Raw genomic sequence first — 15,273 nt, 5'->3', positions numbered from 1 at the left:
ACGCATAAGCGTAAACTAGGTACAAGTCTTTTATTAACAATTGACATAATGAAAATACCATACATTTTAGTTCATTTAAAAAAAAAGGACAAAGTGGGCCAGATAAGAGCCCTCCACCCATGTAATAACTTAACAACAAGGGAAAAGACAGGGTGAATATCACCAGACCTGTTATAGTCAAGAGAGGGACAAAAGAAAGGAAATTCTTATTGGTTAAGCAGGATTTACAATGGAGATAATGAGATATGTACAAGGAGCTGCTGATGTTACGTTTGATTGTTACAGCTGAATGATAAGATTTGGATAAAACAAAGCATTAGTGAGTGGAAAAGTAACAAATGACTAAAGTTGTACGCCTCTACTGTCTGGATGCTAGAGGCTGAAAATGCACAAGATACAGCTCAGGCGTCACTCTCCCCGGCAGTGGCACTCTGGACTTCCTCTTCCAGGATGGGCACGATGAGGTTGTCCTTAGACATGAGGTTATACTTCATCACAAAACGAGTGAAGCGGTGACACAAGAATGTCTCATTCTGTGGGAGAGAGATGATGGTCTTTGTAAAATGTCAATCCATTTTAGGAAACTGTCTGAAGATGCCTCCTACTGACAGTGGCTGGAAATGTTGCTTGCATGAACAGTAGTTGCTTTGTCATGTCATGAGCACTGTCATTATCATGTTTAACATTCACTTTCATTTAAAGTAATGGCTTCAAAAATGTCTAAGAAACCTCATAGAAATCTATGGAAGCTTGTTTCTGCCACACACCAAAACAAACCTTTTAAAAATAAATCAAATAAACTATAAACCAAGATAAATAATAATATACTAATAAAACAAAATGGTACAAATGAAGTGCAGCACATGCAATGACTGTGGCAACTCTAACCACTAAAAGGATCTTAGACAAATGACTAGTGCTGCGTGCCAATTCGACTACATCCTAAAAGTATGTACTCTTTTTGTGAAGAAAAAGTATATACTTTTGAGTGTGTAGCAGAAAAGTATGCAAGCTTCAGGACATACACCTTCGTCATCTTTAACGGACTCTGTCGCTTAGTTACGTGCATCCCATCAACATTTAAACTGCTCTGTCAATCATCACACCATCCTCCACATTTTAAATATAATGTTTGCATTTAAAAGTTAATGGTCAAACGTGTCATTACAAAAGTTCACAAAGCTGCTGCAGGTGAAATATAATTGTGGATAACACTGAATAAATGCCTTTTTCTCAGGTTAAATACTGATAGTTGTTCACTCAAACCCCTTTATCTAAACTTCTATACTTGACGGATGTGCGAGTCAGACTGTTATGTTTGTAATTTTTTTAAGCTTTTTATCCACATTTGTAGTTCTAATCGAATCCTCGTCCACCTCGCAATGGGTTGTGGGCAATATCAGCCGTTAAGAGTGTGCATCGATCCGCAGTTCGGGTAAACCATCCGGGTATCTTTGGAATACTCTTTTCAACATACTACGATTTGGGAATTTTCGAATACTATTTAGTATGGGTAGTATGTGAATTGGGATGCAGGGTATGACTTTCCTTAATCAAACAGATTTTTCCCACATGAATATATTATTGACCTAAAGAATGAAAGCTGTATCACATACTTGGATATTTAGGAGTTGGATACTTGGATATCAAATATATGGTTATGTGAAATGTCTATCTATATCAGACATGCTGCAGCGTTAGTTTTGCATGAAAATATTGTTTAATCGAAAAAATTAAACACTAATTTCATATATATTGTCTTTCAATAATTCCTGCACTTCCTCATAAATACGTCCGTTTTCCAGGACTTAAATTTCAAAAGGTCAAATTCAAGTACTTTAAGCACCATGTATGAACTTTTTCTTTTTCATCTCACAATTGTGAGTCTACATCTAGCAATTCTGACTTTTTTTCTTGCAATTGCGAGTTTAAATCTCAAAATTCTCAATATAAATCGCAATTCTGACTTTATATCAATTTTGATTTTAAAAAAAGGCAGAACTGTGAGATAAAAAGTTGCAATTACATTTTCATTTTTTATTATGTGGCGGAAAGAAGCTTCCATTGAAATCTCCGACGTGACAAACTAAAAACGTTCCCAATGGGCAGCAATTCCTGTTGTGGTGCACAAACTCACAATTGCTGTGTTGAGCATAAAAATACAGCACACAAATGTTGCGTAAAATAGTTGTATGATTTAAATATGTTTTCCTATTTTTAAAGTTTGAAATGATGCATAAACAGGTAGTGCAGTAGGTTGTGGACCAGAGCCGATATTTTGTTTTAATAAATGTATGTGCTTATGAATTGCAAGAAATTATTTTGCTTACCTCATACTTGTCAAAAATCTGGCGGTGGTGAAAGTAAGCATGGGAGAAGATCCTATAGATACGACGGCAAACCGAGCCCAGTTTGGCCACAGATGATTCCTTAATGCTGACACTATAATCGGAAAGCATTGAGAGGATCAGTGGCTACACAAACAAAACATCAGTGGTTTGTTTACATCTAGAAAATATTAACATAGTAATTAATGCAGGGATGCTCAAATCTTAGAGATCTTCCTTGTTAGGCAGTTTAGATCCAACCCTCACCTAAAACTTAATTTGTATAGCCTGATTTGTATAAACCTGAATATTATTTGTATAGTATTCTTACAATATAAGTAAGGGATAATGTACACCCAGCTGGTTGTTATCCGCCTCCGCTTCGCGTCCAGATCACTCTGTCAGGGTTTATTCTGCGATAACAACCGGCTGGGTGTACATTATCCCGCTTATTACACGGCTACTAGTCTCAAATAAATAATTATTAGACACAAAATATTGTCTCGAGATTAAATATTTTATTAGCTCTTACGCAAAGCTTCCGCGAATGAAAACAGTTCCAAACTGCTTTAAGCCTTTATATTGCAGCTAAATGTTGAAAATGAATGCTGAAAGGGTTAGTTCACCCGAAAATGAAACCAAGCCTATGATTTACTCACCCTCAAGTCATTATAGGTGTATATGACATTCTTCTTTCAGACAAATACAATCTGAGTTATATTTAAAAAGTCCAGGCTAACGTTAATCCAAGCTGTTGTTGTAGTTGTATTTGAAGTCCATAAAAAAATGCAGCTGTCCGTCAAATACCATGCTCCACATGACTCAGATGGGTTAATAGAGCCTTCTGATTCGAATCGATGCGTTTGTGTAAGAAAAATATCTATATTAAAAACGTTATAAAGGAAACCTGCCTTGAAGTCTTCCATTGTAACCCACGGCTGTTTAAGCCACAAGATGGCGCCAGCGTTAAGCATAGAAGTAGTACCGGTCAAGACAACTTGTAGTACCCGTATGAGGGTGTTATCTGGAAATAACATACCGCTGGAATGTGCGATTGACCAATCAGAATCAAGTATTTCACAGAGCCGTGTAATAAATAGTTTTAAAGCATCTTTACAGAAATTAATGACCTTGTTTGTAATATGATTACTTTCGATTACTACAAATTGCAGATTAGCTGAGAGATAGAATCATTTTCATGTTTTCAATGATTTTGCTATAAAGTATATAGTGCTTTATGCGAGTGTACTGCATGTTACAGATAAAGCTGGATATATTTATAGTAGTTGGAGCAAGCTGTTAATTCATTCGTTTTAAATTTGAGGTATGAGCTATGAGCTCTGTAAGATTGTTTAATTATAAAAATAATAGTGTAGTAACAAGCATAAGTCCTATTTGGTGATCTGCATCACTGCCACAACTAAATTATGCATATAAATTAAAGGGTTATACATTTTTCGACCATGGATATATATCACCCACCCCTTAAAAATTAAGGTTTTGGGGTTGAATAAATGCTTATCCGATGTGTTCGAGCAGTGTTGGAACTAAACCCTGCAGGAAGACGGATCTCCAGGAGGAACACTGATCACCCCTGCTTTGATGGATTTGATGTTCAATAACTCACCGGCTAGGAAAATACTTGTTGCTGTTGAGAAGACACGCAGCTCCATCAAGGGTGTGCCTCGTGTAGTCAATGGCAGGGCACTGTGATCCACAGTCAACAAACAAATCAACAAAAGAAACAATCATCTATATTTTAGCGTCTCCAGCTCTGTCTATTCACAAATGAATTAGGGCTGCAACAACAAACTAATCAATAATAAAAAAATAACCAACAACAAATGTAAATTGATTAAAGGTGGCGTAAGTGCTTTCTGCTGACCGATGTTCATATTTCAAATCACCAAACATATTTTGATAGCTCCGCCCCACACATACGCAACACAGGCAACGACTATGGCAGAATCTCTGTTACTATGGTAATCCAGGTCGAATAAAAAAATAAAAAAAGTCATCCTTTCCAGTTCTCATGAACAACTCAATCATGAGCACAACAGTCCCACTAACGAGCATATTACAATAATGACAAAATTAGAGGGATATAGCGAACACAAAAGGTTCTCATGAACAACTCGATAACACAAGGATGACAGTCCAAGTAACAAACATATTACAATTATGACAAGATTAGAGGGATATCGATCACAAAAAGAGGAAACAAAAATATATTAGGAGTATATTATCTTACTTGTCGGTCGTTTTGGGAGCTGACGCTTCAAACAGACAGGGGAGGTTTAGACGTTCCAGGCTTATACAGTGTGGAAATAAACGGGTCTTTATCATAGCAGAAGTGAACGATTATACGATTGCAAAGTGACAAACAAGCGAACATGACACACGAGTAGAGATGTTCTGATACCCTTTTTCCCTTCCCGATACCGAGAACTGATCCGATACCTGGGTGTGTCTGTATATACCCCTGTATGAATTTCTAGATTTATTTTATGGTGTGCTTCAGACTTATCCCTTGATAAAACATTAACAAATACAGACAGTAAACTACTGTATTTATTACAGTATTTTTATTATCTGACATGCATTTGACAGCAATATTATTTATTTTTCTTAAGCAAAAAATAGCATAAAATGCAGTCACAAATCTAACATCGCAAACTGAAAAAGGTATTTTAGTTTTACAATATTGTATAAAATAAATATAGGAATAAAAACAAAAACAAAATATTTATTTAGAAATTAATCTTACACAAAAGAAGTGAAAAATAAGCAACCATTTAGGCATAATAATTTTTTATAAGAGATGTATTATTATTACATAGAGATGCTAAATCTACTGTAGGCTACAACAGTAACCTAATATATTCTGTCAATTTCTTTACGTTAAACCACTTATTTTGACGGGTTGCCGGTAAGACCTTTGAGTGTCTCTGTTAATAATATGACAGTTATCTCAAATGAAATGGTAAACTCTCATCAAGTGACTGTTTATAAGCTTGTTCGTGTTCTCATAGTGACAGGGAGAGACTACAAAGACAGCGGGGGTCAAACGCACTCCTGCACATCCACACAGAGACGCAGAACATGCAGGAGTAATATTTAAATTGTATTTTGCAGTTTAATAATCATAGACACTAGTATATATTTGGCTACAGTCTGGAGCCCTGGGCTTGGATTTTAAACGGAAGCGACTGAACGCAACTGCGGGTACCGAATATACATGGAGTCTGTAACTTACTACAGAAACACTGGTATCATCACTTTTTAAAAATTTCAGTACCAAATTTCCAGTCTGAAATACTGCTAAACATCGGACATACTGCTAATGCGTTTTCATTTCTTCTTCACTGCTCTAACAGTGGTTGCTTGTAGCAACACAGCACAATGTGTTTACAATGCATTCTGAGCAGCGAAGAAGAACCGTGCAGCGGTTAGGCAAAGCTAGTGGTCATCATAACTAACATTAGGTCTTGTTTAAGAATTATGGTATTGGATCAAGTACTCGCCGACACCAATACCAGAATTTGTTGTGGTATCGTTAATATTTACGATACTAGTATCGGAATCGGAACAACTCTACACAAGCATATTCAATATATTTAGTTATATTCATATTTTAGTTCAGTAAAACAAAACAAAACCAATGTTACTCGCCTACGAGAATACATAAAAGAAAACTGATAGAAGACTGCCATCAGTCTGATAAGGTACTTGGCCTGAGTCACATTTCTAAAGCAGTTTTGAAATAGTACTTAACCCACCTTTAATCACATTCTGCACACAAAAAATAAAATCAAAAACATGTCATAAGTAATCGATTCCAACCATAGAGGACACTCACCTCTTTGGGAGTCTTATGGGCAGCACACAGAAAGATCCACTGCTCAGTGGCTGTCATCTGGGTACATGTGTCCGGATGACACTCATTCTATGGAGTGAAGGCATCAGACATTATTGTCTTCATAAATACCATTTTAAGACATTTGTAAAGGCTGTCAACTAAAACAATCTGCTATGACAAGACATTCAATTCAATTAATAGTGAAATACAAATTACTTGGATTATTTGTGAGCGGAGGTAAGAATGATAATTACCTGCAGTTTAACTGCTAAGCCATTGAGCTCCAAACAGAACTGTCTATATAAAGCACATAATATTAACATTAACATAATTCCCAGGGACACTGCAACAACATATGATGACATTTTGTGGACCCACTTTATATTAAATGCCTTTAACTATGGCTGCAGCTACAGATTACTTTAGTAATCGAGTATTCCACAGATTATTACCTAAAACTACAATCTATAAATTAAAATAATAGTAATATAAATAAACAATAATGATACCTAAACATCGCATTTATGTTGTGCAACTTAACTTTCAAGTTTCAGCTCAGGCATGACATAAGCCTTTACTGTCTTCTTGGCTTTTTTAAGAAGCAAAAAATAATGGACAAGAAGGTAATTCTGAACAAGAGCAAGAGTAGAGATGGGTATACTAGAGAGGCATGGATCACATTGCAATTATTAAAATTCTCAGTGTTAAGCGTAATGCTATTGTAACATTAGCTACACTGGAGTTAGTTACTTTAAAAAATCTTTGAAATTCCTAAACATTAAATGTATTGAATAATCTAAACCAGTGTCGACAATATACAGTACATGGAGGAGTAACTACTGGAACGTGAGCAAAAGCGAGAGATGCGTTTGTGTTTAATTAAAATAAAGTACATCACACATACAGATCTACATTTTGAGCTAATCATTCATCAGACAAAAAGCTTGATCTATTAAATTAGGAGCAATAAATAATATGATATGAAGTGTGAGATTTAAATGACGCAAATCAATGAAAGCACGCAGCTCTGAAAGCACGATCGCTGCACATCACATGCACACAGCAGTTACAACTTGTTCTGTTATTTGTTGCGCATTTTAATGGTGCATTTCGGACATCTCAAGTATATATAAAGTTCCATTAAACATTTCACATACACATCACAATTATGATTGATGCATGTGAAAACTCTTTAATGCTGGTTACTTCATGCATTGAGTTGCTCGTATCTCTCCAGCTGACTGCGTTGTATCCTGAAGCTCAACACACAGTTGTCTTCCTTTAAAAATAGTGAGACTAAATTATATTACAGGTGCTGATGCTGCTCTCTCTCACATTGTGGTATTTGATCTTGAAATGAGCTGAAAATTAAAGTTAAAGAATGACATTACCATGAATGAGAGTTCCGTGTCTTTATTAATTTCCCTTGAGCTTTTGATATATAAAAAGTCATGGTATTTATAAGAATATCCTGTAAGTTTCACATCTTATTCTGTAGCCCCGCCCACTGACTCATGGAGCTAATCCGATTGTGCTATCCTCCCTCTGCAATCAACCAGAGTAATGAAGGTGAAACAGAGCTCGTTGACAGATTTAACTTTCACCGTATCCGGTCGGCAAAACTCAGAACACATCTTTCCTTTTTAAGAATGACTTCAGTGCCGTTCTTTGTTCTTTTCTCTGAGAAAAGCTTAACTCCAAGTTTTCCGGAGTTGCGGTCAAAGCTGATTCGAAAGACCGACGTTCGCTAGTTTCTGTGTTTACTAGAAGCACGCGCACGTGCAACTCGGCCGTCATTATATTAAGCCCCGCCACAGACTCTATACACGATGTGATTGGCCCGTCTAGAGTTTGGCGTTTACAGCTCAGAAGTGAATTGAGAGTTGCTAGACGACACTCACAGCAAATTAGATTTGCTGCCGCTATGGTGCGTCTAGATTTCTAGGCTGATAGCCAGCAGCAACTCATAGTTTTCAGTCATGTGACAGTTGCGGCGCCTTGGAGGGCAAAACCGCTATAGAACTCCATAGAACTCCAGCACAAGCCTGTCAATTTTCCATCTCAAAACAAAAATATGTGAACAAGATGCACGTTTTGGGCACTTATGATCCATATACAGCACCTGCTGCAGTATTTCAATCACTACAAACAGTGAGACAGGGCGAAATAACAAATAAGGATTTAATTAAGCAAATTAAGTTTAACGCTTATCTAGAATTTGTTGATATGGGTTTTATTTAAAATCGAGTTGTTGCACCATATGAATTACGCAGTAAACCTATTATAGAGCTGATCAAGCAGCATATGGAGGGTTACCTGACACAATGCAGGCTATAGAATCCTTATCAGTGCAACAGTGGTATTAAAAGGGTTTCGATGGGGGAAAAAAAACACCTAACGAGAAACCATATGTTGCACTAATATTCTGACTTCATCTACTTTCCTGTACAAAGTATGCAGGAATATTAAATTTGGTATTTTGATATCACTGTCTTACTAGATTAATACTGACTACAAACCTGGTAAAAAAAATGACTGGCGAACAATGGAGGAGAGCCTTGAGTTGCCCTCCAGGTGGGCGTTCCTTTAAGTGTGTGACGACACATGGAATCTATGAATAAACATGCCGAAGAAGATAGCAAGATATTGTCGTATTCCTGGTTGTGGAAATACACAGTTTGCCTAAGTTTCAGCTCACGCGGGCAAGACATTTGCGTATTCGCTTCATTTCACTACGGAATCGTTTGTAAACAAGTCTCAGGTCGATGCTGGATCTGCAGATATATAGAGATTAAAACACAATGCAGTTCCTTCTATACTGGATCCGACAGGAATGGTGCAACTCACTTATGTGAGTAAAATATATGCAATAGTATTGCATTCCTATAGATTGCTTTGATTATGTGTATGTGTCTAACAGAGCATACGTTAGCACACTTTCACAGGGCTGGAGAATCCCTAATTTGTTGGTTCATTGTGATTCAGGGTCAGACTTGGACATGTATGGGCCAGGGTTCGCAAAGCCCAACGTCCCAGGGCTGTGTGTTTTCCAGACGGGCTACCAACATGGATCCCGTCGGCAGGCCGGTGAATCTCAAATAGTGAAATATGATTCCCTTCTTGATCTGCACTGTTCACTCTCTCTTGACTTGACATTTGAAGGGCATGCGCATGTGTGCACATGTGTGTGAAAGCCTTTAAAACCAGTGTAGAAGTAATAGCCTGTTACTTATTAGTTATAATGTTTCTTTAATGTAAAAATCACATAAATCTCATTAGTTGACCTCAGACAACAGTATAACATTTTTTTAAAAGCCTTTTAATGACACCTTTAAAATCTGATTTTTGATGATTCTGATGATTGATTTATCTGTCATCCACTTGCAATTTTTGTAATGTTACTTTTAATTAGGCCTACTTTATCCACATGACCCGGATAAAATCTGTGCATACTTTGAGTACTTACACAAAAATTGTCTTTCTGCAAAATTACCGTGTGTAGTTAAATTGACTAAACAAAGCTTTAAGGCAAATTATTTTTTGAATTCGAGTTACTCAAGGAATTGTTTCACCCCTATCTTTAACTATTATGTACTAATATCTAAATGACTCATTTTATACAATGCACTTATTGTGTACAACAATGTTTATGTTTTAATCACAAAAAATCTGCTTGTAATCACAGCCATATTCATTTCCACCTCAATAGCAGAAAAAGTGTTTTGCAATACAACAGAACAAAATACGCACATTGTACTTTAGAATTATTTGTTAACGTACATAGTTGTTAATGACACTTGATATAAAGTAGGACCCATTTTGTCATCAAAAACAATTGGAATACCCATGAGTACATTGAGAGGAGTCATGACGACACTAGAGGATGTGAAGGATGAAATGATCAAACAGTTGATGTTCAGACTAATAATATACCTGAGATGTTCATATTTCCACACCCCTTCATCTTGTCCCTCTGGGGGCTCCATAATCTTCTCTATATTGGAACAATCGGAGCGGATATTCTGCTGAATATACTGAAACGAAAAAAAATGACCATCAATAACATTTTAAAGTTACCAAGAAATGGAATGGAAGATGTATGTATTTTGTGTGCTATTGTGGTATCTATACAGGAGCGAACAGCTTCTTGAACAAGAAAAAAATTGTTTTGTTGAATTATTGTGATTTCTATTTCTGCAATCGGCATAGCATGTGAGTGACAGGTAACCCTGCCCTTGCGCCTGTAAAAAAAATGGGAGCAGCAGCAAATAACCCTAGTCTGCTCCTCATGTAAACTTACTGAACTGCTAAAAAGACTAGACAGTATAATTAAAGCCAATAATCATAGTGAGTGACAACTTTTACAGTGCTTTTATGGGTCACTGTATGGAAAGAGTACCTCCCAAAAATCTTCTTTTCTGATCTACTTAAAAAAAATACTCTCACCTGTTGCACTGCCAAGGTGCTGTCCATCTCTTCAAAAGACTCATCAGACCAGTTATAGAAGTCCTGAGGATTAAAACAAAAACACTGTTTTAAAAATGTCCCTCACTATAATAATCAGTATAACTGTATAATGTAGATGTAGTTGCTGTTGACAGTACATGTTTGAGATACCTTTCTAGGGACTTTTGGACTATTTACTACAGTTCTTGTGTTGCAAACATAATTTATATCAATAGTAAACCCATGGTAAAATGTCCCAATGGGTAACGTTATGTCAATTCCATTAAGTATTAGTGACTCAAAGCAGCAGTTTATAATAATGGAAAGCTCTACGACTCGGCTATATAATGGTATATTAACTTAAGTGGGTTTTTAATACAAAAATGTAATGTCGTTATAGGAACAGCAGCAGTATCATCCGGGTACTTTCAAATAGCTGCTAGCTGACTGCTGTTAGCCAAATAGCTAAATCATGAAACCCTGCCATTTCGGACACCTTCTGACAAGTATTTCACTAAATATTCACCTACTTTCAAAAAGAGAAAACAAATCCTACCATTACCCAATACATATTACAGAACATTCCGTTAAAATCCTTAATTTGAGAATCATGAGTTTTCTCGGTTAACTGCTAGCTTAGCTCTTTAGCATATCTTCGGCTTCCGCTACCAGGAGAACAAATAGTTTTTATGTTATTATTACATTAGAGTGTACCTTGCGAAATTATTTGAGCTTGGAAAACGCTTTGAATTATAATTCGATGTTCATTTTACCTTCGCCTTGGTGCCTGGTCTATTCCTCCTCAGAACAGCTGTGCCCTCCGCCATGACCATCTCGACAGATTTAGAGTTTGATTGACAGCGCTCCCCCAATGGACGAGAAGAGCTACTACAGGAAGAGCTCAGATACAGTGACCCCAACAAATATTGGACAAAACCTATATCGTCGAATTACATCTCAAAAACAATTTGTAATTATTTTAAAACATTTATAATGTTCTAGTTTGCTGTAGAAAAAGAAATAGTGCACTGCATACTCTCAGGTTTTAACTGAACAGGTGCATTAAAGGGATAGTTTACCCAAAAATGAAAATTCTGTCATAATTTAGTCATGCTCAAGTTGTTCCAAACCTGCATACATTTCTTTGTTCTGCTGAACACAAAATAATATATTTGGAGGGAGGGGGGGAGATACTATGGTAGTCAATAGCTGCCGAGATCTGCTTGGTTACAAACATTCTTCCAAATATCTAACCTTTTTGTTCAGCAGAACAAAGAAATGAATATAGGTTTGGAACCACTTGAGGGTGAGAAATTAAAGACAGAACTTAAAATGTTTGTTGAACTATCCCTTTCACGCAGCCATTGTGTCCATTAGTACCAACTAGTGGTAGCCAATAAACATTTCGTTCTCAAATTTCACTATTTCAAATGTCTTTAAAAAATAATGTATGACTAAATTTTACTATATGTATGACTAAAGGCTTATGAAACTGGTCCCAATGTGGAAATCCCATGACTTTTACTGCTTCCATCTAGTCAGTCCACAAAGACCTGATAGATAAAGAGTACTGCAAGGATTTTTATCCATTTTTTTAATGACTCAAAGCCCTACTTATACAAATAAAAGGCCTTAGGTCCACTCATATTTTGCTGAAATTTGTGTTTTTCAATTGAAAGGTAATTCAATGATAGCCTAGTAAAATTTAACTTCCTAGGATACACTACCCCCCCCCCCCCCATGTTTCTAAGACATATTAATTAACATTGTATGTGTACTTAGCTACTGATTATTCTATATCATCAAATAAGAAAATGCCAATCTTCGATTTTTTTCAATATTTTTTAATGAATAAAAATGTTATCAGTTGAAAACACGTTTTATAATTAATTATATAGTGATTTAAAAAAAAGGAGATTACTTTCAGAAGGCACTGTACAATAATTATTTTACTTATACCTTCTAATCACATATTAGGGAAATAAGATATTCAGTAAAACAAATTTATTTTCAAACCGTAGAGTTAGTAATTCCTTCGTTACTTCATAAATTACAGTCCAAACTCCCAAAGTTAAGAATTAAAGAGCATAATTAATATTTGACTTTTCAGGAATATGGACGATGAATTCATTAGAATTTATATTATGTTTCCTAATACACACAATTTAGACAATCAATTCCAAACTGTTCTGTGACATGAAGAAGCAAAGATGAAACATGAAGATCACTTTATTTTAACAAAACATGATCATACTTATTTACAATCAAATGACATAGAAAATAAGAAAACAAACATGGAACAGCCTTTCGCTCTATGAACTACAGAATTACGCAGTTGAACAATCAGTCTTCATATTTGCCAAGGATATCTCCATCCCGGAAAAGGAAGTAGTCCTACAAAAGACAATAGTAAAAACAAGTTACTTTTATACAAATTATAAAAAATATATATAATTTAGTTACATGTCTTCTATACTAAAAAGCCAAGATATACAAAAATGGCAAAACAATGGATAGATGTTTATTAATAAGAAATACATCATGAAAGAACTAAGAGGACTGATGATGGCAAATGTTCTAACCTTATCCTCAAGTACAACTTTAGTTCCTCCGTACTCAGGCAGCAAAACTTTATCCCCAACTTTGACACAGACAGGCGTTACTTTCCCGTCCTAAAAATAAACAGACATCATTAAAACTCTGAAGTACAACCTATAGATCACACACTGTAAAGATGCTTTAATGAGGTCCTAAAACATGTTTGGATTTGATTAGCTTACATTCCTGGTGGATCCTGGACCCACTGCTACCACTGTAGCCTGTTGCACTTTAGCTTGAGACTTTTCTGGAATCATGATGCCTCCTCTTGAAACGGTCTCTGCAGCAAGCCGCTCCACTAACACACGGTCGAACATGGGAAGGAATTTCCGGAAAGCCTGCTGTGGGGCAAAGGTATGCTTAGTGCAGTGTAGAAAGTCAATCACTTCATGTTTTGCAACACTAAAAACTGCATTCCCCCCAAAAAACACGCTCCACCAGGGGGTGTTACAGACCAGCAAAGTAAAACCCAATAGGTTTAATTCATCACAAGCCTTTTTTCCCCTTTCCTACAAGTTCTTGACTTTGGTTATTTACCTTCTTTAAAAGACAACACATTTTAGGCTAAACTAGACGTACACTTGAAGCAGAAAACTTAGGAGAAAGAATATTGACCATCAATCCCCCTGTATCACAGTTTCAAAGACACAAGCAGCTGCTTTTCTGAGAACAGATGTGTGTGTGTGTGTGACCTTGAGAGAAGGTCGTGTGTGAGGGAGGGTAGATGGGACATAGGAGATGTTGAGAGATCATGTAGGGGAGGAGAAAAGTTGAGGTTTTGTAAATGTTTACCCTCCTGGTGAAGGACAAAAGGACAGGCGACAAGATAACCCCCCCAAGGCAAAACAGTCGGGAAAGTCGAATATTCCAGAATGAATCAATTGTGCATTTCACTAGTCCTCATAATACATTTCAATGTTATTCATAATTCAAGTCACAAATGACGTTTGTTACTTAAGTATAAGCATACTTTATTACGTCATGGCAACTTATTACAAGGGTCAATACATACAAATATCAGTCGGCCCTGCTTAAGAGAACACTTGAATAGCTATATGTATGACTCAATCTAACTAAAGGCAAAAGCATCACAGTTACTGTACATCACAAACCACACGTGTGCACGCCATTCAAAATGACCCGGAAGTTCATATCTTGCTGAAATGCTATTGGTTTTGGAGCTTAGCGAAAACCTGATTCACGTTATCTAGTTATGATAATGGATATATGTTCATTTTCACAAACAAGATGTGCAGATACCTGCAATATAATTTATACACGTGATCAGAAGTTATCATACTACAGACTGTCATATACAAATGTATGCAGTAAAATAATTAGTCCACCCTTTAAACAATACTATAACGTTACTAAGATTATATAAGTTACTTGTCTAACGTTACAAACCAGCCACCAGCTAAGCTTTTCATTAAACAAAACGGGTGACCTGCAAAATCACCAATCCTGAACACAGAAAACCACTATTTGTGTAGTTTTAGCTTTACATGCACTAAGTAACATACTAAGCATCACATCATTATCTCGTATAAACTCGAGCATGAAAAAAAGAGCATGACTACATTACTAACCGTGACCTTGCGGTTACAAATGATGGAGGATTATAAAACATTGCGCTATCTCAGTTACAAAGATCAAATAATTATTGAAACAACTCATTAATATGATGCAGCTAGACAGATTATCTTACGCGTCTTACCATTTTGTTTGATCTTTATTAAATGAGCGTCCAGCAGAGAAGCATAAGACAGTCACACTGGATCACTTCACTCCTGCGATCCACGTGAAGAAGAAATGTCTGGAAGGCCACTGCGCATGCGCCAAAAGACGATCCTTACCGACCCCGTCCTGCGATCTAGAATATTCCTCGATCGCCTAACGTTACACAAATACATTTTAATATATATTTTTTAAATGGCACATTTGGCTAAGACATTGAGTGCTTGAATGCTTTACATGAAAAATGCAAAACTGAAGTGGATTATTATAATAACCAAAGCAAAATAAAGGTTTTGAATAAATGGT

The 15,273-nt window shown here is 36.2% G+C and overlaps 1 protein-coding gene across 3 annotated transcripts; it reads right to left on the bottom strand.

Moving 5' to 3' along the window:
* Nucleotides 1-15: 15 nt before the first annotated feature.
* On the bottom strand, nt 16-15,106 carry LOC137075466 (MOB-like protein phocein). 3 transcript variants are annotated; one of them, XM_067444041.1, is made up of 9 exons: nt 14,948-15,106; nt 13,413-13,571; nt 10,633-10,695; nt 10,120-10,220; nt 6,441-6,483; nt 6,187-6,273; nt 3,955-4,034; nt 2,331-2,442; nt 16-533 (listed from the first exon to the last, which is right to left on the bottom strand). In XM_067444041.1, exons 1-9 carry the CDS (start codon nt 14,948-14,950, stop codon nt 402-404), a joined length of 780 nt encoding a protein of 259 aa, XP_067300142.1. In that variant the 5' UTR covers nt 14,951-15,106; the 3' UTR covers nt 16-401. The 3 variants fall into 3 exon arrangements, with proteins under 3 accessions (XP_067300142.1, XP_067300140.1, XP_067300141.1); XM_067444039.1 differs by lacking the exons at nt 13,413-13,571; nt 14,948-15,106 and adding an exon at nt 11,406-11,513; XM_067444040.1 differs by lacking the exons at nt 16-533; nt 2,331-2,442; nt 3,955-4,034; ... (2 more) ...; nt 10,120-10,220; nt 10,633-10,695 and adding exons at nt 12,844-13,026; nt 13,215-13,304.
* Between the last annotated feature and the right edge of the window lie 167 nt (nt 15,107-15,273).

Source organism: Pseudorasbora parva, chromosome 5 (genome assembly GCF_024679245.1).
Source record: "Pseudorasbora parva isolate DD20220531a chromosome 5, ASM2467924v1, whole genome shotgun sequence".
NCBI classification, from domain to species: Eukaryota; Metazoa; Chordata; class Actinopteri; order Cypriniformes; family Gobionidae; genus Pseudorasbora; species Pseudorasbora parva.
This window is presented reverse-complemented; position numbering and strand designations above follow the sequence as displayed.

What these genes read in the sequence shown, in the direction of transcription:
- LOC137075466 (XM_067444041.1), bottom strand. An exon ending in GTCCAGGATCCACCAGGAAT is followed by an intron (nt 10,696 to 13,412) that starts GTAAGCTAATCA and finishes TTTAATCCTCAG; the next exon opens with GACTTCTATAACTGGTCTGA. An exon ending in TGGAAATATGAACATCTCAG is followed by an intron (nt 6,484 to 10,119) that starts GTATATTATTAG and finishes TGCTTTATATAG; the next exon opens with ACAGTTCTGTTTGGAGCTCA.